This window comes from Pongo abelii, chromosome 5 (genome assembly GCF_028885655.2).
Source record: "Pongo abelii isolate AG06213 chromosome 5, NHGRI_mPonAbe1-v2.0_pri, whole genome shotgun sequence".
Lineage (NCBI taxonomy): Eukaryota > Metazoa > Chordata > Mammalia > Primates > Hominidae > Pongo > Pongo abelii.
The window spans coordinates 39,461,478-39,487,114 of record NC_071990.2 but is presented as its reverse complement, the minus strand read 5'-3'; the positions used below and the strand labels follow the sequence as shown (position 1 = coordinate 39,487,114).

The 25,637-nt window shown below is 51.6% G+C and overlaps 1 protein-coding gene across 1 annotated transcript in view; it reads left to right on the top strand.

Moving 5' to 3' along the window:
• The first annotated feature begins 207 nt into the window (after positions 1-207).
• Positions 208-25,637, top strand: part of KCNK5 (potassium two pore domain channel subfamily K member 5) — a 46,812-nt gene continuing 21,382 nt past the window's right edge. Inside the window, exon 1 of the mRNA XM_054558768.2 lies at positions 208-797. Coding sequence (XP_054414743.1) covers positions 612-797 — 186 coding nt within the window. The 5' untranslated portion in view covers positions 208-611. The remainder of the gene's footprint in view (positions 798-25,637) is intronic.

Here is a 25,637-nt window from a genome sequence, read left to right as displayed (position 1 = left end):
AACCCTCGGGTACCGCAGGGCGTGCAGGTCTGGGCGGGCGGCGCAGCCTCCCCTGGCGGCTGACCCTGGGAGCGCGGTGAGCGCCGAGCCTCCTCCAGCGCTCACCTCGCTCTCACTCCTGCGCTCGCCGGGCGGCTGGCGCGGGGAAGGGGCGGGGCCCGCCTGGGCTCCTCCCCGGTCGGAGCCTGGAGCAGGAGGGCAGAGCGCGCCGGGCGCTGGTTAAAGAGGCGCGCGGAGGCGGGCGCGGCGCATACTGCTAGTGGCGCGCGGAGGAGCGACGCGTGGAGAAGCGGCCCACGTGTCTGCTCAGAGTCAAGTCCCGTGTTCTTCCCGCTCCTTACGCATCCGCGGTCCAGGGCGTCCTTTCAGCCCCCCTGGTGTTCGCCCACCCCGGGCTGCGTGAGTGGGGCCCCACGCAGCTCCCCGCACTCCGTGGGCCAACTTGGCCAAGCAACTTTGTCCGGGGAGCGGTGCTTGCGGGGGGGAGTACCGGGCACTGCGCATGCGGAGCTCCAAATTCAAACAGCTGTTTTCAGAGGCTGGAGGGCGGGCAGACTGGGAGCAGCTGGGGCTAGAAGAGGCTTTCTCTAGGAGGCGGCCGCTCGGGAGCCATGGTGGACCGGGGCCCTCTGCTCACCTCGGCCATCATCTTCTACCTGGCCATCGGGGCGGCGATCTTCGAAGTGCTGGAGGAGCCGCACTGGAAGGAGGCCAAGAAAAACTACTACACACAGAAGCTGCATCTGCTCAAGGAGTTCCCGTGCCTGGGTCAGGAGGGCCTGGACAAGATCCTAGAGGTCAGTCGCCGCCTGTACCCCCATATACATCTGAAGCTGGCTTGAGCTTTAGGGGGCGCTGAAAGGAAGACCCCTTCACAGCTTTGGGTGACCCTCAGTCCCTGTGGAAGGTCCAGGGGGTGATGAGAGAGCATGTTTCATCATGGGTCAGGCTTCGAGGATCTGTCGCTCACCCGAGGGACACAGGGGTCCCCTAGGCGCGGAGACTCTTTGGAACTTAGTTTGGCCGGAGATAAATTGGAGTTGATTCCCGGGTGAACTGGGCTCCACGGTGTTTCAGTGTGGGTGTGACGGTACCTCCCTCCTTGGAAAGAGGCTGTGGGACGGATAAAGGCGTTTATCTTTCCCTGGAGACGCTCCCGGAGTCTGGGAGCCAAGCCTGGTGCCATCCCCTCGTGTCTCCACCTCCCCGCTCCAGGGCCAGTGCCACGCCTGCCAGGCTTTTCTTAAGGAACGTGAACCCGGCAGAGCGGCGGGAGGGTCCCCCAGCCCGAGCCTGGGCAAAATCTTCCGCCCCCAGCAGGGTTCCAGAGAGGAGCTGGGGGCTCTGTGGGGCCCGAACCCACGGGACGAGGGCTGGTGCCTGGAATGCTGGGGACGCGCTCAGGCTTCCGGGAAGGCTTATCTCGCGGAGACATCCTTCAAGGGCTTGGAGTAAAACTTTGTGAAAGTAGCAGGTTGCACAAACGAATAATACCCGCGTAGTCCCTTTACGATGGGGGAGGAGAGTGTGTGCGGAATTGGGGTGGGTGGGGGACTTCCCTCGGTGCTGGCATTGGGAACCGCTTATCTTCTGGTGCACAGCCCGATGGGTGGCATTGACCTCACTTGGGATAAACGGGCTGCCTATCCTGGCTGAGACCTTGGGGCCAATTTGGGGATGGAGGCCCTCTACCCCAGTTTCTTGAGGGCTCTTGAGGGCTCAGCTTCATCCATCAACTCTTCTTGGCCTGCTCCCCCAGTGGAATGATCAGGACCTGGGTGAAAGTTCTGGATTGCGGCAGGTAGGGAGTAGGGTTAGATTGTCCAGGGTGTTACCTTGCTCTCAGGGTGAAAGATGCCAGAAAGGAGGTCTGATGAGGAACAACGTTTAGTCTACAGCAGCACCTCAATACTTTATGCCTATCTAGTTGTCGCTCATTTTCCAGCCTCCGTTTCCCCATGTGAGAAACGGGAATGAGCCCATCCTCATTCCTTATTTCTGCCATGGACTGTTAGGTTGGAAGCATTTGGAAAACATCAAAATCTTGTCCCCAGATCGATGGACATCACACAGATGAGCATATACGTATTTGCTGGCAGCCGTGTGTGGGGAGACTTGTCCTCCAAGGGGTCCTGTGGAAGGGGAGGTTTAGTTTAGCAGGCTTAGTGTTGGATTTTAGTGGAGAGTCTCTTGCCCTGTAGCAGTTTCCCGGGTAGAGGCAGATGGGAGGTGATGGTGGGGAGGATAAGCTTCAACAGGTGGTTGGTTGGTTTACCTCCTAACAGCAAGAGTCCTGGCATGAAGAGTCTACACGGCTTCCTTCTGATGGGCGTCTACCCTGGGGGGTGTGTTGTGGGGAGGGGGTCGCTTTATGATTTCCCTTGAGGAAACAATTCCTCTAGAGAACAAGTTTTTGTTTAGTTTGTTCCAGGGCTTTGTTTAGAGGGGGAAGAGGGCAGGCAAGGATGATAAAGCCTTGAGCTGCCCTCGAAGTGTTTCCCTCTAAGCTGTTACTCCAACACTGCAGGGGAAGGAAGGAAAGAATTCAAGGCTAAATGTGGGAAAATAAACTTCAAAACACAAGGAGAAGGGAAAGGCGAGGGGGGCGGAGGGGGGTGGTCCAGGGGTTAGGCAGCCGGGTGCAGCTGGTGGTCATAGCTTTGGAGGCTAGACGGCTTCTTAAGGTATTTGAACAAACAAAATGCCTCTTATTTAGCGATCCTGTTAAATCTGTCAACATTTACTCCCCTACCAATAAAAAGTAATGGGCAGGTAATTTTTAGAAAAAGGATTTGGGCCTCAAGCCAGTCTGCTTTGGAGATATTATAGATAAGTTCTTGAACAAGGACAGCCCTGTCCTCATCCCCGGCCAAAAAAACTCCCAAACCAACCCCAACTGGGCGAGTCCCTTCCCGTCATAGGAAAAACCCCAAGAAACGAAAATGGACAAGTAGAAGCATTTGCTGGCATCAGTTTTAATCTGCAGAAATCTGCCTTGCTCTACTTTCTTGTGACTTGGGGTACTGCCTCAGGCCTCAGGATATTGGTTTAAGGAAAAATGAAAACTCAAAAATCTTCTTTCCCATCTGGCTGCTTGGGCATTTTCCACCTGACGCTCTGTGTTTTAGCTGGTTCTGAATCACCTTGGAATCATGAAGGAGCCCCTAGCTAGGAATTCCTGGGGTAGGACCAGGGGTGGGACAAAGATTGTTGGAAGAGATGGGGTGCAGTCTGAGTTGGGGTTTCTCTTACCCTGGAAATTGTGTGTGCTCTTTCAAGTGTGTGAGAAAGGGAGTTAAGTCACCTTTCTTTAGAAATGCCCCCCGAATTGTCAGGTACTTCCTTCCCTCCACTGTGGTTGAAGTGAGGTGCAGGCTGACTTTCAAGTGCTCAGTGACCCGCCAGCCTGGGACCACGTGATCATCCTCTTTCCTGTCTTCAGAACCATCTTGAACCCTTGCTCTCAAGCAAGATCTTTGGTGACTCATTCTCCCAACCTCTTCCTAGATTGCAGACTTCCACAAGGGAAGTTAACATTTACAGCACACCTACTCTGTGCTGGGCATTGTGGGTGCTATTATCCTCATTTTATGAGAGAGGGCACAGGCTGGTTTTGCCATCTGGCTCGGCCATTTACCCATCAAGCCATGTAACTTAACTTTGCCTTCCTTTCCTCATCTGCAAAATGAGTGTTTGGTGAGGCTCCAATAGAGTAGAAACATTAGGCAAGATGTCTATAAAAAGAGAACAGGTCTCCTGATCTTAGCATTTATTGAGGAAGGCAGCTTTACCTACCTGCCTTATTTCAGGTACTTTTTACAGTATGTATTCAAGTAAGCAAGCTGAAGCCCAGAGCAGATAGAATGGCCACAGGGACACCACAGGAGGCACAGCCTGTGGGGCGGGACGGGGAGGGGCAATGACCAGGCAGTCTGCCCCAGGAGCTTGCACCTCCCTCTTGGGCCTGTGAAGATTGTTGCTCTGTAACTGAGCTTAGGAAATTGGTTCAACTGGACCCTGATCTACTGGAAAATTCTATTTTCTATTTCCCCTAGCACAGGTAATGGCATACAGGCATCTCCCGTGTTGTTGCCTGGCTGACCCAGCACCTCTGTTACTGAAGTAATACATCAGTCCACCCCTCTGCACTTCTCATTTCGGAAGTCCCCAACCCCCATCCCACCAAAAACAGTGGGGGTGTGATTGAAGGGGAGGAATGACAGCCCATCTCAACCTTCTGCCTCTGGTGGGCAGTGATCAGAAACAGGAAGGATTTGAGAGCCCACCGTGTGCCAGACCACTTTGAATAAGCACTTTATATACATTCTTATTTTAATTTAATCTTGCAGACCACCCCATAAATGAGGAAAATTAGGGGAAAAGGCGATGTAACTTGTCTGGGATCACATAGAGCAGAGTCAGTTTTCACATCTAAGTTTCATGTTTCAAAGTACATGGAAATTAGCAAGCATTTATTAAGTATCCACCATATGCCAGACACTGGACAAGACTCTCAGGATACAAAGAATTAGGCTGGGCTCCCAGCTGCTGGAGAAAAGGATACATAAACCCACTGGGAACAAGATAGTGGGTATGGGCTACAGAAGAGGTTTTCAAGAGGTCGCTTAATGAGGGTCTGGTCCAGCCTGAGGGGTCAGGGAGGGCTCTCAGGAGACAACCTCAAGCCAGAGTCGGGTCTTGGATTAGAAAGAACAGCTGGGAACCTGGGAAGTCAAAGCTGCAGTTAGCCTGGATTGCGCCACTACACTCCAGCCTGGGCGACAGAGCAAGAGCTTGTCTCAAAAAAGAAAAAAAGAGAAAAAAAAAAACAAAAAAAACCTAACTGGGAAAGGAAGGGAGAAGAGACTCCTAACAGAAGACGGAGAGTGGCCCTTTCTCCTAGCCTGGGGAAGGCAGACTGCAGGCTTCTTGCTGCGTCTCTAGAGAGTCCCTTGTCTCCTGGGGGTGGAGCAGGGTTGCCCTAGGTCCTGCCCTCTGTCTAGCATCCCAGACCAAAGTCCAGGTTTTGCTTGACTGCTCATATAGCTGACCTGTTCCCGGAAGCCTCTTGAATCCCACTGGCCTCCTTCCTTCCTAAGCTCCAAAGTGCTTTCTTGTGTTCTGAGGTTTTCCATGTGTACCTCCTTTCATTTTCTGGACCCTTTGGACTGGTCTATACACACTCCAGTCCAAAGTAGTAAGGCTAGTTCCAATTTTGAGGTTCTGGCACTCTTTTAACACCAATCCTGCTCCCCAGATTTGAAAAATAAAACCATGAAATATATGACAAAAATCACATGTGGCCAAAATGCTTAGAATGGGGTACGTTGAATTTTTTGGAAAGCTGAGGGTTAATATAAACACCATAAACACCCTCTTTGTCTCAGGCCTTGTTGGAAATTGTAAAATGCACTGGTCCACTTAACTGCCTTTGTAAGTAAAAGGAACACAATAGCTCTTTTGGTTATGGAGGATCTTGGAGGCCTCCACAGCCTTGGGTCCCAGCTTGAGTTCTTACTGGCTAGGACTGCAGAAGTGGAAAGTGGATAAGCTGGTTTTTTGAGAGGAAATTGAAGAAGTCCCTTCCTAATGGCTTGTTTCTTATTTATGTTCCACTCAAAAGTTGAGGACAGCCAAAAAAAAAAAAAAGCCTTAGTCTGCCTTAGTTAACTGCTCTGGTTAGAGTTTTTTAACAGTGAAAGTGAATGTTTATTAAATTGCTTTGAGAGTTTTACTAGAACCCTTAGGATGATTACAGATGGCACAGTAATAGAGAATTATTGAGGGTAGAAATTAGCAAGTGTTGAAAGTTTCCAGTGGGGGTGGGGGATGCAAAGGAGGTAATGATTGTTGCTTTTAAATATTTTCCTGGGGTTTTGCCCTATTTATAGTCTGGCATTTAAAAGAAACAAAATCCCCCGGTTTTGGATGCTGTGCTTGGCTGGCCCTGACCTCGAGCCAAAGGCTTTCTTCTTGAACTTGGCTATTTGCTGGCAGATTGGGCTCAGCCTCTGAACTCTGTGTGTGGTTGGGGGTGGTGGGAGGAAGGAGAGAAGTGCAAGGTTTTGGGGAGCAGAGGAGCCAGGCCCCTGAGTGGAGCCTCCAAGACAGTCTTTGTCCAAATTGGGATGCTGTATTTGCACGGTGCTGCAAGAACCAGTTGGCCAGAACTGGGGTGGTACAGAGAAGTGAGGTAGGAGACCATAGGAAAGCACATGAAATAGGTTTGCCTCCTTCCAATATTCCTTGTAGGGTGCGGAGAAGATGGAAGCGAATCTCTTTGAGATTTCATTGAGTCCCCAGGGACCTCTGGAATAACGCAGAGGACCCCTTGCCTGTTCAGTTCTTTCCAAGTATGGCTGTACATAGAGAGAGGATGTGCTGCCCTCAGCAGGGATCTTTCTCCAGCTGCCACTGCAGGGCCTTGGTGGTGTTGCTGAAGGAATCACCATCCAAGCAGTATGTCTGATGGTTGTGGGAGTGGCCTCTGAAGCCACACCATAGTTTGCTTAGAATAGTGTATGGCACATCGTAAATGCTCACTAAGTGTTAGCTGCCATTTCTGCTACGCCCAGATATTCCTATGCTGCAATGGAGCGGTCCCTGCACAGGTGTGATGGGCGTCTAATTGGTATTACAAAGGATCAGGGAGATCTTCCTAGAACAGAGAGAACGTCAACTGAATTTTTTAAATGCAAAAAACACAGAAACATATAATTTGCTATTTTAGCCACGTTTAAAAGCCCAGCTCAGTAGTGTTAAGTATATTTACCATTACGAGACAGATCTCCAGAATTTTTCATTTTGCAAAACTGAAATTATACCCCCTTCAACAACAATTCTTCTTCTCCCTCTCTACCCAGCCGCTGGTAACCACCATTCTACTTTCTGTTTCTGTGAACTTAACTACTTTAGATGTCTCCTGAGTGGAGTCATATAGTATTTCTTTTGCTTTGTACAGTGGTAGAACCACTGTGAAAAATAGTATGGAGTTTCCTCAATTAAAACTAGAACTACTGAGTGATGCAGTGCTCCTACTTCTGGGTGTGTATCAACCAAACTTCTAAAGAACTAGAAAAGGGATGAGGATGGTGGCTGTCTCTTGCCCATAGCCCTTGGGGAGGTGTTCTGCAGGATGGACCCACCAGGCTGTAGCCACAGGCCAGGGAGGTGAGAGTCACATGACTAAGCTCTTCTGGGTTGCCAAGGAATTTGAACTCCATCAAATTTTTGCAATTTTCAAGTAGGGGAGGGAACAACATTTCAGAAAGTTTCCTCCACAGCCATTTACAGCATAAAAGAAGTGGAACATTCTACTCTAAATTAACGACATTTCTGTGGGCTGATCCCTTCGCTCTGTGGGTGTTCTGATAAGGACACCCCCTGCTTCCTTTCTCCTGCTGATGTGATGTAGTGTGGGTTTTCCCAGAAAGCCCATAGAGCCTACAGCCCCCAGAAAAACCCACTGACCTTCACACTCTAGTTCTTTTCCAATATGAGCCCCTTAGGTCCAGGTCTGGGTCCCTGGCCCAGCCAAAGACATTCCGTCTCCCGTTTGGTGACCTTCCCAGATTGCATCTTCGCTGTCCCTTTATGTAGAAGTGGGGGTGGTGTGCTCCAGCTGCAGCTCTGTTCAGCTGCCTAAGGCCTCTAGGCTTCTGGTGAGCAGTTATCCCAATCTCTGTACCTCAGAGACCTGGATACAGTGGAGTTGGAAACACAGAAGGGGCCCTCTCTACTGGCTATCCTTTCTGTGCTTGATGAAACCTCAGATATTGGAGAGTCTTTAACCCTCTGGAGATCAGTGCAGCTGAGGAAAGATAACTGGGCCGCAGTGGTGAAATGAGAGGAAATACAGTCCAAAGTGCTCAGTGGTGGGTTGTAGGTGGAAGAGGCTGGAGAGATGGGCAAATGTTGAAGGGGCTGGGGGGATTCATTTTCTGTTTTCTGAGGCCTGTAGCCAAACTCCTTGGCCTGTGGAAGACCTGGCTCCAAACAAAACACAGCCCCTGCCCTCAGGGGGCCCCTAACCTGGAGGAAGAATAGTAAGGAGCTGCTACCAGATTGATGTTGGTAAGTGCACCTGGGGACTCCAGGTGTGCACCAGGGCGAGAGATGAGTTTTTACTCCTGCACTTAGAAGAAGGCAGTCTTGGAGGGTGAGTGGCATGGGCAGTAGCCCTGTGAGTATTCTATGGAGTACCTACGAGGTGCCAGGCATTGGGCTGGGATGTTACTTGTGTCTCCTTGAACCAGTTCTGTGGGTTAAGTATTGCTATTCCCACTGGACAGGAAACCAGAGGCCAGGTGACTTGCCTAGGTCTACACTGTTGGATAGAGGACTGAGATTCAATCCCCCTTGTTGACTCGAAACCTTTGGTCTTGTCCATAAGTGGAAGTGGAGTCAGGGGCTGGGAGTGACAGGCTTGGGAAACCAATAGTTACAAGCACTTACATGGTCACAGGCTGTGGGAGCCACCGATGTGCATCATCTCACTGAATCATGGCAGCCACCCTCTGCAGTAAGTTCCGTGATCAGCTCGACCTCACGGTAGAAGCAACAGAATGGACCATAGAGATTGAATAACTTGTCTGAGGCTATGTAGCTAGGAATTGGAAGGATGAGGTTTTGAACCCAGAGCTCACACTATGAACTATTCTCTTCTATGTGAGGCTACCTTGAAGGTGGGGCAAAGCAGGGAGCAAAGCATAGAGGCAAGAAAGTGCAGGGCATATGTGGTGTCCTCAGAGTCTTAGGGTGCATGGGGCTAAGAGTTCAGGATACTGAGCTATGTGACTTCATTGAGCTAGTCATCTCATCTGCAAAATGGGATAATAGTACGGTATGTCCGTCATGCCCATAGAGTCTATGTTAACATGTTAGTGTGTTTGGCACATGTAACAGGTGACTGGCTACATATTAACTGCTGTTCCTGTACCCAGTTCCTCTGTGTACTCTGTCCCTGACACCACCCTGCAGGACCCACCATGCAGTGAGCTCCTATCTGGGGATGGGGACAAGGGAAAATGATAAAACCCATCAAGTTTCTCCTAGTGGAGTCAGTCACCCACTGTTTTGTATTTCCTGCAAATTAACCACCTAAAACAGTTGATGGTCAACACCTAAAAATATGGACGGTTTCCTTCTTTCTCTCTTCTAGCAGGGCTCTGCTCAGTCCTGGCTTGTCCCAGGCCTTGGTTAAAACTTTTCTGGAGAATTCCTGGGTCCAGATGGTCTCATGGGTATTCTCCCGGGATGATGGTTACCCAGGGTCTGGGATCAGAGCTGGGCCCTCACTCGGGGCAGACACCACCCACCTCCCCTCTCATCTTTGATTGGCTTTGAAATGTGCATTCTTTTTCCTCTCCTCCATCTAAATATTTGGGTTTCCTGCTGAAATATTTAGGCAGGGCTGTGTACTTCTGGCTGTTGTCACCTCCCGTGCCCCACTGTAATCTGGCTGCAGCTGCTTAGCTGGGCCCCTCCTATGAGCAGGGATGCTTGCCGCCTGAGTCTGGGAGAGAAGTTGTGCAGGGCAGCTGGTAGCAGGACCCGCTTTGCTCAATGGTGTAGTCTCCAGTCCTGCAGGGCTGCCAGGGGCCTTGTTGGCCATATTGGGTGGGGAGGACACAGCAGAGCCCCCTTCCGTTTGTCTGAGTGCTTCCGTGCTTGGAGCTAGGGATGAGGAACCCTCATCTGAACTACTGTGTAGGAGAAAACTGATTCTAACCTGCGTTCTACTTTTACCTGTAAACTGGTTTATGCTGTGTGCCCCTGGCCAGATTTTCCCTCTCTGGGCTTGTCCATTCATTCAGAAAGGCTTGGAGTGCTAGTTAGGTCCAGCTAGACCATTTGCAACCTTCGTGGGCAGTGGCCATGTCTTCCCAGCCCTGGGCCTGTGTTGCCAGGCCTAGCTCTCAGGATGCTCAGTGAGTGTGTGGATTTCAGTCTTGCTCAGTTTGTTGTGTCTGTCTGTCCAGCACTGTGCTCAGCTCAGGGGGATGCCAAAAGCTGTGTGGCCCTTTTGGTTGGAAGTCTAGTCAGTGCAGCCAAGCCTCTTGCAAGGTCACAGCAGAGTGAATGAAGCCAGGTGCCCCAGGCCCAGACTCTGGTCCTTGGTCTCATAGGCTCTAAGTCACGGAAGGGGTAGAGGTGCCATTATCTTATTTTTATTATTATTATTTTTTGAAACAGAGTCTCACTCTGTTGCCCAGGCTGGAGTGGAACCTGGTTAAGGATAGGCATTCAAGTCATACCTGGGATTTAATACCACCTCTCTGCCTTTACAAATTGTGAGGCCTTGAGCACATTGCATCATCTGAAAATGGAACTAATTATACCCACCTCGCAAGAGGAAATGCCTGTTAAGCTCACTCAGTGCAGCTTCCAGCTCGAGGCAGCCTTCGAGACCAGCTTATTGTTATCCTCTCCCCTTTGATGGAGGGACTTTACAGAATAAACTGCTCTCCCTGCCTGAGTCTGTTTATCTCCAGGAGCCCCCTCTTCTTCTTCCCCTACCCCCATCCCTTGTTCCATCAACTTTTCCCAAATTCCTTTCCCCTGTGAAATAAGGCCCAGGCAGCAGAGGTCAGCAAGAGCACATTGAGCAGGTCTTCCCTTGGTGCTGGAGGGCAGCTGTGGTTTTTGCTTTCAAGGAACTCGAGACAGAGCAAACCATCCAGCTCCTCGTTCAGCAGATATTTCACTAAGCACATACTGTGTGCCCAGACCTGTTCAAGGACTGCTGCAAGAGAATGAGCCCTGGTCCCTGCCTCTCTGTGTTAACCAAGAGGGCAAGTTGGACGAGCTGGGGCAGGAGAAAAACATCCCCATGGCCCTTCCTTGTGAAGACTTCTTTAATTTTCAGAGGCTTCTGAGAAGTGAAGTTGGCGGGGAGGCCCACACTGTTTGCAGTGGAGAAGGGCAGCTCCCTAGCTGGGGGCACCTTTGGCATGACTGGGTACCTTTGGCATGACTGGAGCCTGCACCACTCCAGGGGGAAGGAGCAGAAGTATTTGCAGGGTGTTGCCAGCAGCAACAGGTACACCACCCAGTCCTCTAAGATGCTTGCAGCTACACAGACTGTGCTCACGTGCATCCCACCCTGCCCTTACCATGGGTCTCTGCGGACCCATTCTTCTGAGACCTTCCTTCTATGACTTTTGTGGGCCTGACTCTGGGAGGTGTGGCAGCCAAATGGATGCCATCCCATTCGCTAGATGGGGACACCAAGGCCTGGTGAGGATTAGCTGGGGGCAGAACAGTCTCTAGAACCAAGTTCAGATTACTCTAACAGCACGGCCTGCGCAGATCCAGGCCTTTCTTCTCTGGGTCCTTCTCACTTTATTTCTAATCCCTTTTAAAATGGCCTTTAGGCTGGGCGTGGTGGCTCACGCTTATAATCCCACCACTTTGGGAGGCCTAGGCGGGTGGATCACAAGGTCAGGAGTTCAAGACCAGCCTGGCCAACACAGTGAAACCCTGTCTCTACTAAAAATACAAAAATTAGCTGGACGTGATGGTGGGCACCTGTACTCCCAGCTACTCAAGAGGCTGAGGCAGGAGAATCGCCTGAACCTAGGAGGCGGAGGTGGCAGTGAGCCAAAATCACGCCACTACACTCCAGCTTGGGTGACAAAGCTAGACTCCATCTCAAAAAAAAAAAAAAACAACAAAAAGGCCTTTAAGTCAAAAAAGCTCTTGATGGTATTTTGGGGTGCAGACTCCTTCTACTTACACTAAACTGGCCTACCTGATTTTCTAACCTGCCCCAACACACCCCTTCCTGTGATCTTAAGCACCAGCTTCCCCTCCCACTAGTTTTCCAGATAAGAGGCAAAAGTTGAAATTGTGTTGAACCCCAGGCTGGGAAAGGAGGATGTTTTTCTGGGCCAGCCAGGGCCTCAGGCAGAAAGGATCTGATGCCTCCCTGCTCCCCAGGGAGTCTCTCCAGCCCTGGACTTTGCTCCTCCTGCGTCTGCGCCCAAGGAGCTGTTGGCTGGTTTCTCCAGCCTGTCTTGGAGGTTGGCAGGGGGTGGCTCATGCTCTGGGCATTTCTTGTGGCAGCAAATCATAAAATGTGAGGCTGGAGGGAGCTTAGTGGTTATTTAACTGGCCTCCAGCCTCGTGAGTCAAGGCCCAGACCTTTGGAGGTTATGTAACTTGCCCAAGGTTACTCTGCTCACCAGGGGTGGGGGAAGTACGATAAAAGAGCAATTAGAGCTAAGTGGGGGCAATTAGGGAAGTCTTCTTGGAAGCAGTGCCCCAAAGAAGAGGTGAACTGAAAGGTGATTGCCACATCTCCTAGTAGGGCTCCCATCAGATCACTGCTCTAGCAGTCAGGGATCCTGACAGTGAGATCGTGATCTCAAAACTCAGAAGACCCGCCAGCATCTCCTCTTTAGTCCTTAGACTAAGCCAAAGCCCTGGCTGTGGCCCTGAGTGATTTGGACTCTGCTGCTTGTGTGATCTCGCCTTTCTGGGCCCCTGCCGTGGATCCCAGTCAGCCACACTACAGACAGGAAACTCCAGGGGCCAGCTCCTAACAGAGGAGAGGCATTCCACACCCCTGCACACTAACAGCGAGTTTCTTTTTCTTTTCTTTCTTTTTTTTTTTTTTTTTTTTGAGACGGAGTTTTGCTCTTGTTGCCCAGGCTGGAGAGCAATGGCATGATCTCAGCTCACTGCACCCTCCGCCTCCCGAGTAGCTGGGATTACAGGCATGTGCCACCACACCCAGCTAATTTTGTATTTTTAGTAGAAAAGGGGTTTCTCCATGTTGGTCAGGCGGGTCTCGAACTCTCGACCTCAGGTGATCTGCCTGCCTTGGCCTCCCAAAGTGCTGGCATTACAGGCGTGGGCCACCACTGTGCCCAGCAGTGAGTTTCAACTTTTACATAGAACTCAACGTTCGTATCCACTGATGACAGAAAGGACTTTGGGAGGTGGTAGCAAGGATAGTCACACCAGCCCCGCATGTCAGCCATAATGGGAGCTGCCATGGCCTACATCGTGTCGACTTCCCAACAATGATAAGTGACAGGCACTGTGGGGAACCTAATTTTGCAAAGCAACTGAGGCAGAGGGTAAGTAACTTAGTCGAGGTCATATAGCTAGTTAGTGGCTTGAACCCAGGCCCTCTGAGTCCAGAGCCAGAGCTCTGCAGTTGCAGTAGAGGCTGCCGTGTCCTAAATTGCGGCCAGTCTTTCGAATCTTGCTAGGCTACAAGCTACTCCTTGAGACTGGGTTTTCCACACACACACCCCATCACTCCCAGCACCCAGGAAGTGCCCCATGTGTGTGTTAGCTGGCCCCTTTGCTGTCCAGTTCTGCACTGTTCAGTCTTCTGGGTTCTGACACCAAAGTACTGCTGTTTTCTGACCACATTGACCATGTATAGTTTTTTTGTTTTTTTTGTTTTGTTTTATTTTGGGATGGAGTCTCACTCTGTCGCCCAGGCTGGGGTGCAGTGGTACGATCTCAACTCACTGCAACCTCCATCTCCCAGGTTCAAGCGATTCTCCAGTCTCAGCCTCCTGAGGAGCTGGATTACAGGCATGCACCACCAGGCCCAGCAAATTTTTTTGTATTTTTAGTAGAGACAGGGTTTCGCCATGTTAGCCAGGCCGGTCTCCAACTCCTGACCTCAGGTGATCTGCCCGCCTTGGCCTCCCAAGGTACTGGGATTACAGGCTTGAGCCACCACGCCCGGCCCCATATATAGTTTTGTTTGACATTTTGGCTATATAAATGGGTGCCACAGCTCAGAGGTGGGGCTGTTAACTCAATCCCCAGCGCCTCCCCCCAACAACTATCCTGACAGCCCTAATAGGCCCCTGACTTTTGTTTACTGCTTCTAACCCCTGCTGCTTGACAGGTTTGTGGTCAGCGGACCCTGAGACTAAAACCCCCAAGGAAGAATCAGGTAGGGGAGATAGAATTGCCTCTTAGCTGTGTTTCTGTCTGACCTGCCAGTCGGCTAAACCCGTGCTGTGTCACATCCACTCACTTGGTTTCCCTAGGGTTAACCTCTAGCTGGACTCTGGTCTGCACCTTGGGAGGGTATCGCTTTAGTCTTGCCCACATGGCTTGGAACAGGTTATTCTGTAGCATGCCAAGGATCTCAGGGCAGGGCCCTTTATGGATGTTTATTTTGGCTTGGGTACCCTTTGTGTCTAATGCAAGGTTCCTGCTCCTCTCATGCCCCCAGTGCGGGATGGAGGTAGGCACCTATTCACAGACTCTCTGGAGGAGAAAGACGTCCATCCCCTACCTTCCCTATCACTCCTGTTCAAATAAAATTCTCACCTCCCGGGCAGTGGAATGCATCCTGACAGTGTTAGCTTTGGAAGGGTGCCCTTCTCTTCTCAGCATCCCTGCCCCCTTCAGAGCAGCGAGTGGAAGGGCTGCCTCTCGCCAAGGGGATAAGTGCTGAGTGGGCGAAGTAGGGTGAGCTGAGGCAGTAGTGTCTTGTCAGCACCCCCCGGGCTAGCAGGAAAAGGGAGGGTGTCCTGATTAACAGCTTTTCAACACCCCACCTCCCCCATCTTCCAGACTCTAGCCTCAGCCCTGCAATCCACCCAAATGCATGGCCCAGAGAGTTGGACTCACCCACAGTTGGGGGACTAGAAGACAGCTGAGTCCTGGGCCAGCTCTGCTGACTTGCTGTGTGTTTAGCACTTGTTCAATAAGGCCAATTAAACACTTAGTGAGTGCCCGCTGTATGCCCAGTGCTGGATTAAGGGTTGTGGGAATGAAGTACTGGACATCATTTCTGCCCTTGGGGTTGGTGGGAAGGTATCACCTTGCAATGCATATTATGAATTGAGTGGGGTTGGGGCATTTTGTGAGGGCCTGTGTGCTTCAAGGTAGAAAAGTTCCCGTAGGCTTGGGCTGTTTAGGTGGCTCCCCTGACCCTGGCCTGGGGGTTGCCTCCTTTCTAGCTGCATTGCAGTCTAAGCTCCCCTGCCCCATGTCAGAGGACATTGCACGGGGGCTATTGCCTGGTCTTCACCCTTCTCTACCCTCCCTCCCTACAAGCTCTCGGTTTTTACCTGATTAGATCCAAAACCTAGCACCAAGCATGAGGGTAATTATTAATGAATGTCCTGAACCATGAAGCCGTGTTTCTCTCTCTCCTTTGTCCTGTCTCCCAACAGCCCCCAAGCCCAGAGGCAGCACCAACGGAGCCCTCCTCTGCCCCTCAGCTGGGCCCACCTCCTGGGAAACAATCTGGAAAACTGTCACTAGCCCCTACAGTGGGCGTCCTGCCGGGCCAGATTCTCCCCCAAGCCAGCAGATGTGCTGGTGCTGACCATACCCCTCTGCCCGTCATCCATGCAGTGCCCTCCTAGCTGGGGACACTCTGCTCTGTTTGGACAGGTCAGTAGGTTGCCTGGTGAAAGCGTGTGTCAGCATCGCTCTGGGAGTATGTCTGTCTAGACCCAGGGCAGGCTTCCACAGCCGAGGCAGGTACTTTTGGGTCCTGTTCTAGAAAGTTCCTGTTGCCACCAACCACACTGGAAATTCAGAGTTCACAGAAGTCAGTTTTGGCACAGCCTCTCTTTTTGGAATGCTCTGAGACTGAGAGCTGCTGCATATGGTCAAACCCTCCATCTCCACCTACCCACTGTTGGGGTTATTGTGTACGCATCTTTTTTTTTTTTGAGACGGAGTCTCACACCATCACCCGGGCTGGAGTGCAATGGTGCAATCTCGGCTCACTGCAACCTCCACCTCCTGGGTTCACACAATTCTCCTGCCTCAGCCTCCCGAGTAGCTGGGATTACAGGCGCACACCACCACACCCGGCCAATTTTTTGTGTTTTTCGTAGAAACAAGGTTTCACTATGTTGGCCAGACTGGTCTGGAAAACGGGGTTTCACTATGTTGACCAGACTGGTCTGGAACTTCTAACCTCATGATCCGCCCACCTCAGCCTCCCAAAATGCTGGGATTATAGGCGTAAGCCACCACACCCGGCCTGTGTACACATCTTAAAATTTTCCCTAGACTCTAAGCTGCCTGAGGCCGGCTTCCCACCTGTGTATACACATTCTTACACCCCTCTTCCCCACTGCTCTGCGCACAATTTAATCTGTGCTTATTGAATTGGTGGGCTCTGGTCTGTGGCATGGGAGACCCTTAGACAGGCTGGAATAGGGACCTGGTGCTTCCATTTGGTGTTTCTCAAAGTGGGCCTGAGGCATGAACCAGACTTCAAGTTATACAAAATCAAGATGAAGAGGGTGAGGAAAGCAGGGAGATGCAAGTTACAGTGTGTGGTTCTCTCTGTTAGTATTGAGTCATAGAAACTCAATTTAAAAACAGAAGCCAGGCAGGGCCGAGTTGGGGAGACAGGATTATTGATGACTTTTTCTTTCTCTGCCTCTCATATTTTCTGTAATGTGGTTGTATTGCTTTTATAACAAATAACTCAATTTTTTAAGGGATAAAATATATGCATGTACCATTAGCCACTTCCACACTGGTTATTTTTAATGTGTGAGGTATACAAACATCTGGTTTTAGCAGAACATACTCTGAAAACCAGTATCACTTCTGTAATCACTAACAGTGTATAGTTGACCCTTCGTATCTGTGGGCTCCAAAGGACTGACTGTGGGACTTGAGCACTGCAGATCTGGGTATCCACAGGGGGTCTTGGAACCAATCCCCCTCCAAGGATACCGATACCAACCTGGATTGGTTCCCGGGGACTGTATTGAACACCTGACTGGGAGATGCTCTGGTCCTAGTTCATTCATGTCTTTCGAGCCTAGTTCGTTCTTGTCTTTTGAGTCTTTAAATTTAGCTAGCAGACTGCTAGCTTCCTGGGCAGCAGTGCTGTGGAATGCTTTGAGGAGAAGGACAAGAGAAACTAGGTAAGCCTTTGGTCTGCAGACCAAGTTGGAGGTAGTATACCAGGACAGAGAGTCACCAAGAAGAGAGTGTGGCAGGGCCAGGGACACCCATCCGGCTGTTCCCAGTGTTGATCCGTTTCCCACACAAAGGTGGTGGGGGTGTGGTCTGGGAGGGGAGTCTTGCAGAGGCCCATGGACAAGTGCAGCCTTGGACCCACTGTGCTCTCAGCTCCACCCAGTCCCGTGGGGGCCCAAGACTTGCCCTGTCCTTCAGATGAACGGAAAACACAAGCACAGGCAAGACTTTAAACAGCACAGGACTGTGTGTAATCCAAAGTCAGGAATGTGCTATGGACAGTGGCCCACGGCATGGGTCATCCTGAGGGTCCAGGGGAGGCAGCAGGCTCTGCCAAAGGAGGCTGCAGGTAGGATGTGCTTGGTACAGCCTTGGTGCTAGTATGGTAGTCACTACCTACACGCCGCTATGCAATTTTACCTTTTTGACTTGATATTACTCATCATTACGCCTGCTTACTTATTTGTTGTTTTTTGAGACAGAATCTTTCTCTGTCACCCAGGCTGGAGTGCAGTGGTGCCATCTTGGCTCACAGCTACCTCCGCTTCCTGGGTTCAAGCCATTATCCTGCCTCAAGCCTCCTGAGTAGCTGGGATTACAGGCACGCACCACCACACTCGGCTAATTTATGTATGTTTTGTAGAGATGGGGTTTCACCATGTTGGCTAGGCTGGTCTTGAACTCCTGACTTCCAAGTGATCTGCCTACCTCAGCCTCCCAAAGTGCTGGGATTACAGGCCTGAGCCACCGTGCCCGGCCTGCCTGCTTAATTTAATTTTTTCTCTTCTTTTTTTATTTTTGAGACAGAGTTTTGCTCTTGTTGTCCAGGCTGGAATGCAATGGTACGATCTCAGCTCACTGCAACCTCTGTCTCCTGGGTTTAAGAGATTCTCCTGCCTCAACCTCCAGAGTACCTGGGACTATAGGCATTCACCACCATGCCCAGCTAATTTTTGTATTTTTAGTAGAGACCGGGTTTCACCATGTTGGTCAGGCTGGTCTTGAACTCCTGACCTCATGTGATCTACCCACGTCGGCCTCCCAAAGTGCTGGGCTTACAGACCTGAGCCACTGCGCCCAGCCTGCCTGCTTAATTTAAAATTAAAACTAATAAAATTCAATTTTAGTTCTCCAGTCACTGGCTACATTTCCAGTGCTCTGTAGCCACAGGGAACTTCGCAGATACAGAGCATTTCCATCATCAGAGAGTTCTCTTGGGCAGTACTAGAGTATTGGGCCAGAACCCGAGGTTTCTAATGCCACATCTGGCCTCCCTCTGTGCCTTGTCAGCTTTCATTTCTGCTCTGGTCCTATCCACTGGAAAACTTGTAAGCACAGCCGAGGCGAGCACACCCCCTGGACCAGCTGACAGAAAGTGTGTGTTTGTGCAAGCTGTGTGATTGCCTTGCCAGGTGAGTCCTCGTGGGCTCAGATTGTTCAGCAGTGGCTCCCTTGGAGGTGGACCAGGCTGTAGAAAGAGAATCCTTTTTCATTGATCTCTGACTTGTTGCTCATAGTCTCCAGATTCCTTCTAATGGCCTGCTCCAGCCCAGCCTCCCCACTCTGCGGGGAAGCACCAACTTCCCTCAGCCCTTATGGTTCATAATGTACACTGATCAGGTGATTTTACCAGCTAAGCAGGTATTTCTCTTCTTAGGGTGAAAACTATGCGTGTATCTTCCCACCACAAATCTAGAAAGAATGGAAGAAGGGGATGGCTAAAATTTTCAGGAGTTTTCCAGGTTTTTTTAGGGCCCACGGTGGGGGTCCCGGGCCAGGAAAGGTGGAGTAGGAGAAGCGGAGGACGGGCAGGCACTGTTTTTAGAGTGGGTGGAACACCTGACTGGGAAATTGCTCTGGTCCTTTTTCATTCATGTCTTTTGAGCCTCAGTTCCCCATCTGTGTTTGGGCTTCTTGCCCTGCTTCATGCTCCATTGCTTGGGTTTGAAAGGGGCATGGAGTGAGCCCCTGGGACTGTCCTGGCCTCGCTGTTGGTTTATTAGCTGCTTTCTCTGCCATCGTCTGCTGTCATGTCCCTCTTTCCTGACTCCTGCCTGTCTCTTATTAAACTATGAGATCCTCCTGAGCAGGGTCTGTGTCTTGCACTTCCTTTATTTTGCCCAGTGCCTGGGCACATGGTTGGTGTTCAGCAAACACTTAATGAATCAGTCGACCCTGATTTGAGCTGCATTGAGCAATAGAAGTTTGTCCATGACTCTGGTCCCATCTTTGTTGGGTTAATAGGTTGGGTGGGTTGCCCTGTGCATGGGTCAGGGAGCTGGTACCTGGCTAGATCTGGCATTTATAGCAGGTGTGCCCAGCTACATTTTTGTGCCTCCAAAGAGAGGCATGGCCCAGGGGTCCCTAGGGGGAGTGAAGGTGCAGAGAACCCCCTGTTCTACCACCTTGCCCTCCTGTTCCCCTACCCTTCCTGGGAAGTAGCCAGGAGCCTAATTTTACACATGGGGAGAGGGCCAAGGAGCTGTGTCCTAGCAGTCCACTGCTTGGTCAGTTGTTTAGCTCTCAGCAGCCCGGGATGAAGGGCTCTGCTTCAGCAGGCTTGAGGGGAGACAGACCTCCCTGGGCAAGTCTGAGAAGTGGCTGCCCCTGTTACCACTCACTGAAAACAGTTCACAGGGGGACAGGATGCAGCTGTGTGAGGCATAGGGCCTGCTCCCCTGCCTAACTTAGAAACCTGGCACATTACTTTCCCTTCTTTCATTATATCCTCCAGGCCACATACAAAGCACTCTTACCCCACAACCCTGGACATTTGTAAACAAGAAGTTCATGCATCGGGAGCATCTCTAACTTGCCTGTGCACCAGCCTTCGTGCTCTCTATCGAGCCTTTTGATCCATAACCTTGAGAATTGATGAGGAGGTGGCATCATTCCCATTTTACAGGTGAAGAAAGCGCAGTCATGACTCCAGGCTAGGGAGTAGCCAATGCTATACAGGCTCGTCTGTCAAATGTTCTTTCACTCCACCAGGAAGGCTGAGGCCTTGCCAGAGCCTGGTTGGGTGTTAGGGGTTAAACAGGCTTGGAAACGTCTGTGCTTAAAATCCCAGCCCTTGTGGAGGAGAGAAAGGATGTGCATGTGTCTGAGGCATGGCCCTGGTTCCTTCTGCCTCTCGCATTTCACAATGGGGCTGTGTCTCAGAGTGAAGAATTTCCATTTCCTGTTGCCTGGCCTCTCATCCTAGGCCCCAGGTTAGGGGAGTTGGAGGTTTTTCCAACCCCCACCCCATCCCTCACCTCAGCCTAGCCTCTCTGTACTAGGAGGGCCTGGCAGTATTTTTCCATACCTTCAGCACAAAATGGCTATGTGTTTCTTAATCCCAGTCACGTCCCACGCCCCAGTTGGCTGGGGATGGATGGTGGGCGGGGGCAATGCATACAGGGCAGAAGAGGCAGGACAGCTGTGCCTGGCTGGCCTCTCTGCTTCCTGGCATACCTGGATAGTGAGGGCAGGGGTAGTGCATGGTCAGGGATACCAGCCACATGTATAGGCTCCCTCTTCTTTCCTACACTATTCGGGGATTGTCTTTGAATTGCAACCCTGTGGCTTCCAAATGGGGGCCTTGGTGACCAGAGCCCCTGGGGTAACTGATGTGTGGCCTGAGATCTGAGTCAGGGAGCCTGAACTTTAGGGTAATACTCCTAAATACTCCTTTTCCTTTTTTATTATTTATTTATTTTTTTTTTTTTTAATTTTTTTTTTTTTTGAGACTGCATCTCTCTCTCTCACCCAGGCTGGAGTACAATGGTGTGATCTCGGCTCACTGCAACATCCACCTCCTGGGTTCAAGCACTTCTCCCTGCTTCAGCCTGCTGAGTAGCTGGGACCACAGGCATGCACCACCATGCCTGGCTAATTTTTGCATTTTTAGTAGAGATGGGGTTTCACCATGTTGGTCAGGCTGGTCTCAAACTCCTGACCTCAGGTGATCTGCCAGCTTCGGCCTCCCAAAGTGCTGGGATTATAGGTATGAGCCACTGTGCCCAGCCTCCTTTTGCATCTTGCCCGGTGATTTTGAGGTTGTTGGGCATTGAGATCTTGCTCTTGTCTCTAATTGTGACTCAGTCTTCTGGTGGGGTTTGCGTTCAGGATCTGGGGGTCATCATGGCAGAAAACCCCTTCCCCCACTGCACAGAATGCCATCCATCCCAAGATGTCTATGCTGGTTTGCTGGTAGTTTCTTGTACAATTTATTCCAGAGAGGATGGAGGCCAGCTGTTGTCTGTCTCCAGACGCAGACTGAACCAAAGGAAATGGGCTTGGACTGCAGCCGGAGGGATTTAGGTTAGAGTCAGACAATAAGGAAGGATTTCAGGACAGGTGGTTGGCTCTCAGGAGGATCCTGCAGGGGGCTTTGAGAAGAAAGATGGGGGCAAGATCATGCTCAGAGGCCGTGGGTGGATGAGAAAACCAGCTCCTTGAATGAGCTCCTTGGGGGCCCAGTTTGGGTGGGAAGGGGAATGTTGTGTATTAAGCAGGCAGGGAGCTTACTTCATAGGGGTAGAGAAACCCAGCAGCCCCACCCCTGGTACAGGATTAATCCCATCCTGGTTCCTCATGGGCTTTTCTTTTTTAATTAATGAAGAGGTTTACAGTTTAACCACTTGATAATCTTAAACAAATTATAATAAATGGGTAGGCTTAATAATCTCTTATCAGAACCTCAGCCCTCAAGGATGGCAGTTACTTATTACCCCAAGCTGCCAGCCACAGGCACAGGGGGAGGGGGAGGAGGGAAGAACAGGTGAGGAGGCCCCTGGGTTGGGGAATTTGCTAGATTGTCAGGGGCATTCTGAGAGACAAGAGGTGAGGTAGTGTCAGCCCCAACTGTGTTCAAGGATACAGGTGTAACCTAGAGAGACAAATGTGGTACAGGGGTCGGGAGCCAGCTTCCTCCCAGGGAGGTAGGAGTCTGGCAGTATTGGCAGTGGTGAGACTTGTCCTTAGAGCCCCCAGCAAGGGGGCCCAGGGCAGGCAGATGTGTCCAGGGGAACAGGACTGGCAGCCACCAGGACTAAGGAGACTCATGGATCAGAGCATCCTTCCTTACCACTGCTGGGAGGGCAGGAAATCAGCAGTATGCATGGGGAGAGCTGGGGCCATCAGGCCTTCAAATACCCTGGTATCCCTCAGCTCCTCTCCCCCCGCTCCTCACCCACCTGCCTCCTTCCTCTGGAATCCTGACGGTTCCACAGTCCACATGGGAACTGACTCACCAGGGCTAGAACCTCTGGGGGCTTTGGGCTTGCAGACACGTAGGGTAGGGAGGAGGCCCCAGGGCCTGGAAACAGTCGTCAACCCGCACTGTGCCTGCACCTGTCTGGGCTCCCTGCCTTCTCCACTGGAGCCAGAGCCCACCGTCCAGCCTTGGAAGGCACACGTCTTGGAGACTCAGTCATTCATTGGCAAATACTTGAGCACATACTAGAGCTAGGTTCTGTTCTGTGATTAAGACATGCATGAGTCTCTCCTTGTAGGGCTCATGATCTATTTAGGGTAGATAACTAGGAAGCCAGAGAAACAGATGCCTAGTAGAATGTCAGGTAGTGATGAGTGCAGTGAAGTAAGGAGCGGGAGCAGGATGGAGGCTTAATGTTCCAGGTGGCATGGCCTCTTTCAGGAGGGGACATTGAGGTGAAACCTGATTGAAGTGAGAGTGAGCTGCAGGAAGCCACCTGCAAAGGCACAGGGGGGTGGAGAACTGCTGAGCCGGAGGGACTGGCCCATGCCTAGGAGGTGGTAAATGGAAAGAGGGCATTGCTGTCAACACCTAGCCCAGCTCCCCAGCTCTGGAGGCCACATGCAGCAGACACAGACCCTCAGAATGGAGGCTTCCTCCCCAAGCCCCTTGTTCTATTAACAGAGCAATAATAGTCACGTTTACTTTCCTTCCCAGTGCTCGTTTCTGGAACACGCCCCATGTGCCCAGCACTGAGCCGTTCATCATTTTTTGTAATCAACGTGCCAACACAGTGAAGCCGTGACTCTTGTTTTCCAGATACGGAGTGTTAAGCTCAGAGAGGTGATAAGACATGCCCCAGGTAACCCGCTAGTGGATGCTGGAGTCAGGATTTTGAACCCAGATGTGGCCTTTCCCCTCTGCCCTCTCCCCTGTGCTGCTCACAGAGGGCCCCACGCTTGCTATTTGTGTTGGAGGGACTGGCCGGCCCAGCTTGTGTGCCAGTGCAGACCTGGGTTTGGGAGGACAGGAAGCAGGCCAGCATGCGAGGGGCAGCTGGGCGGCCCGTGAACTGCACCTCCCTCAGGTCATTGGCCCGGGATGGGGAGGTGGTGAGTCAGCAGTTCCCACAGCCTCCTTTCTGGCCTGCTCCAAGGACTGTTTTTAGAAACCTTGAGTGGCTGGTGGCTTCCTGTGGCTGATCCTTGACCCCACCCCAAGGTCAAGGTAAATCTGAGGCATCTGCAGGGGAATGGGGCAGGCAGCGTAGGCACGCGCTTACCCTAACTCATACAGTCAGGTCAGATCCATGGGTGTGACCGCACAGCACAGCCCTTTATCTCTGCTATGTCACCAGTGTCTACCTGCACCTTCCCTGCTGTGCTTTGGTTGGTGTTTCTCAGCCCAGTTCCGGGTGGCAAGTGGAGGGCTGGTTGTTCTGTGGACAGGGCCTCACCTGCTCTGTGCTGGGTCGCCAGCTTGCTTCACCATCTTTCTAGCCTCTCTGTAGATTCCTCATCTACAGAATGGGAATAGTGTATCCATTTTGTCTGGTTTCCCTTGGGTCTTAGGTCTCAGATGAGACGGTGGTAGAGGCATTATGGGTGTGAGAGGTGCTTGATGAATGTGGGGTTTTGGTGGGGAAATGCCGACGCAGGCCCTTATTAACCAAGTCAGGGAGGAGTGAGCCAGGCCTGAGAGCACTGCTGGCTTCCCTGGAAAGGACAATGTGCCAGGGGCCCAATCCAAGTGCAGGGGCTTGGGCTAGAGCTCTCCAACCCCACCTTAGAAGTAAGGCCTCTTCCTAGTGACCCACGGCCTTATGGAGGAATGGAGGAGGCTGCTCTGCCCAGCTGGACAGGCTGAAGGGATCCCAGCTAAAACTGTTTCCTGTCCCTGCTGACACTGTTGTCCCACTAATTGGGAGACACCTCTTGGCATCGGTCAGGGCAGAGAGGTGTCAGACACCCCTGGGATCTGAACTCTGGGGGCAGAGAAGGGGACAAAGTCACAAATCCAGGCCTCAGTGTCCCAGATAGGGCAGAGACACCAGCACAGGACCATGGACCTGGGCCACAGCCACCCTGGGCAGGGCAGTGGTTGTGAATTGGGGTAGAGAAGCTACAGGTAAATGAAGGATGTCCCTCTTGTCATTTAAGCCTCCCTGGACACATCCCACCTTCCCTGAGAAGATGAGGCAGGGGTAGATTTTGAGAGCATGGCTTCAGAGGGTCATCTGGTATGTGTGTTTGAGAGGGAGGGGGCTCTTTCCTGCTCCCCAGGGCCACTTCTCAGGCACACAGCAGTGCTGTGGGACCAGGAAGGGGCCCTCGAGGTCCCCTGTGTCTACCCGCACAGGGATTTCCAGTGTCAGTCGCTGATAAGCTCAGCCCTCCAGGTGCCTGAGAGCACATGCTGACATTCCATCCTGAGCTCGGACCCCACCAGCCCTTCACTGCTTGCCTTAGCCAAACCTGCAACCTCAGGTCAGCTCTGCCCTGGGCTTGTTCTCACAGGAGGGACGCCCAGCTGCCCCCTGCCCTGGGGGATTACCGTCCCAGCCTGAGAACAATGCGGGCAGGGTCACCTGCCTTGTTTTCTTTGTTCCTCCCAGTGAGGACAGGGCTCCCAGGCCTGTGAAAGTCGGAAGCCCAGAGTTTCTGCTGAAAACCTGCTCCCATCTGGCAGGGGCTTGCCCTCCTGAGTGTGAGACCTAGCAGTGCCTCTGGGCTCTGCAGAGACTGCTGAGAGATGGCCCAGGAGGGCAGGCTGGGGGAAGCCCAAAGGTGGACAAGAGGATAGTTCTGCCTGTGTGCATGCACAGCCTGCCCTGTGCTAATGTCAGGGGTGGGGCTGCGCTCAAGTCCCTAACGAGGGAGAGTGGATTGGATCTAGGGCAGTGCTTTTGAAACTTGGCTGAACATAAGATTAGAATCACCTGGGAGAGCTTTGAAGCATCCTGGTTTGCAGTTCAAGCCCCAGACTATTTCTGTTGGCATCTCTAGGGGCAGGACCCGGGCAGGAGTATTTTTCCAAGCTCTCTCAGATGATCTCAGTTTGCAGTCCAGGTTAAGAAGAAGTAGTATGGTGACCGATGAGCTAAGTCCTGAGGATAGAAATGCATTTTCTTGAATGTGCTGTGGAGAGGAGGTAGGGGAGGTATCACCTGCCCAGGCAGGGGGACTCCAGTAGTCATAGTCCAACCTCCTCATTTTACAGAGAAGCAGCCAGGCAAAGCAATCAAAGATTCTTTGAGGATCTCAAGACAGTACTGGCAGAGCTGAGCCGAGCCTGGGTCTTTAGGCCCTGCGCTGACGTCCTAGCACACCAAAACCTCCAGCCATTGATTTGGCCTGCCTGCCTTCTTCTCAAATGTGATCCATACTCCAGATAGATATCAGAGCAAATCTGAGGAAAGAGATAAGCAACCACAAGTTAACAAAGTCCGCTTTGCAACAGCCCAGCTCTGGTCTTCGAGGAGACGGGTGTGGCCCTGCTG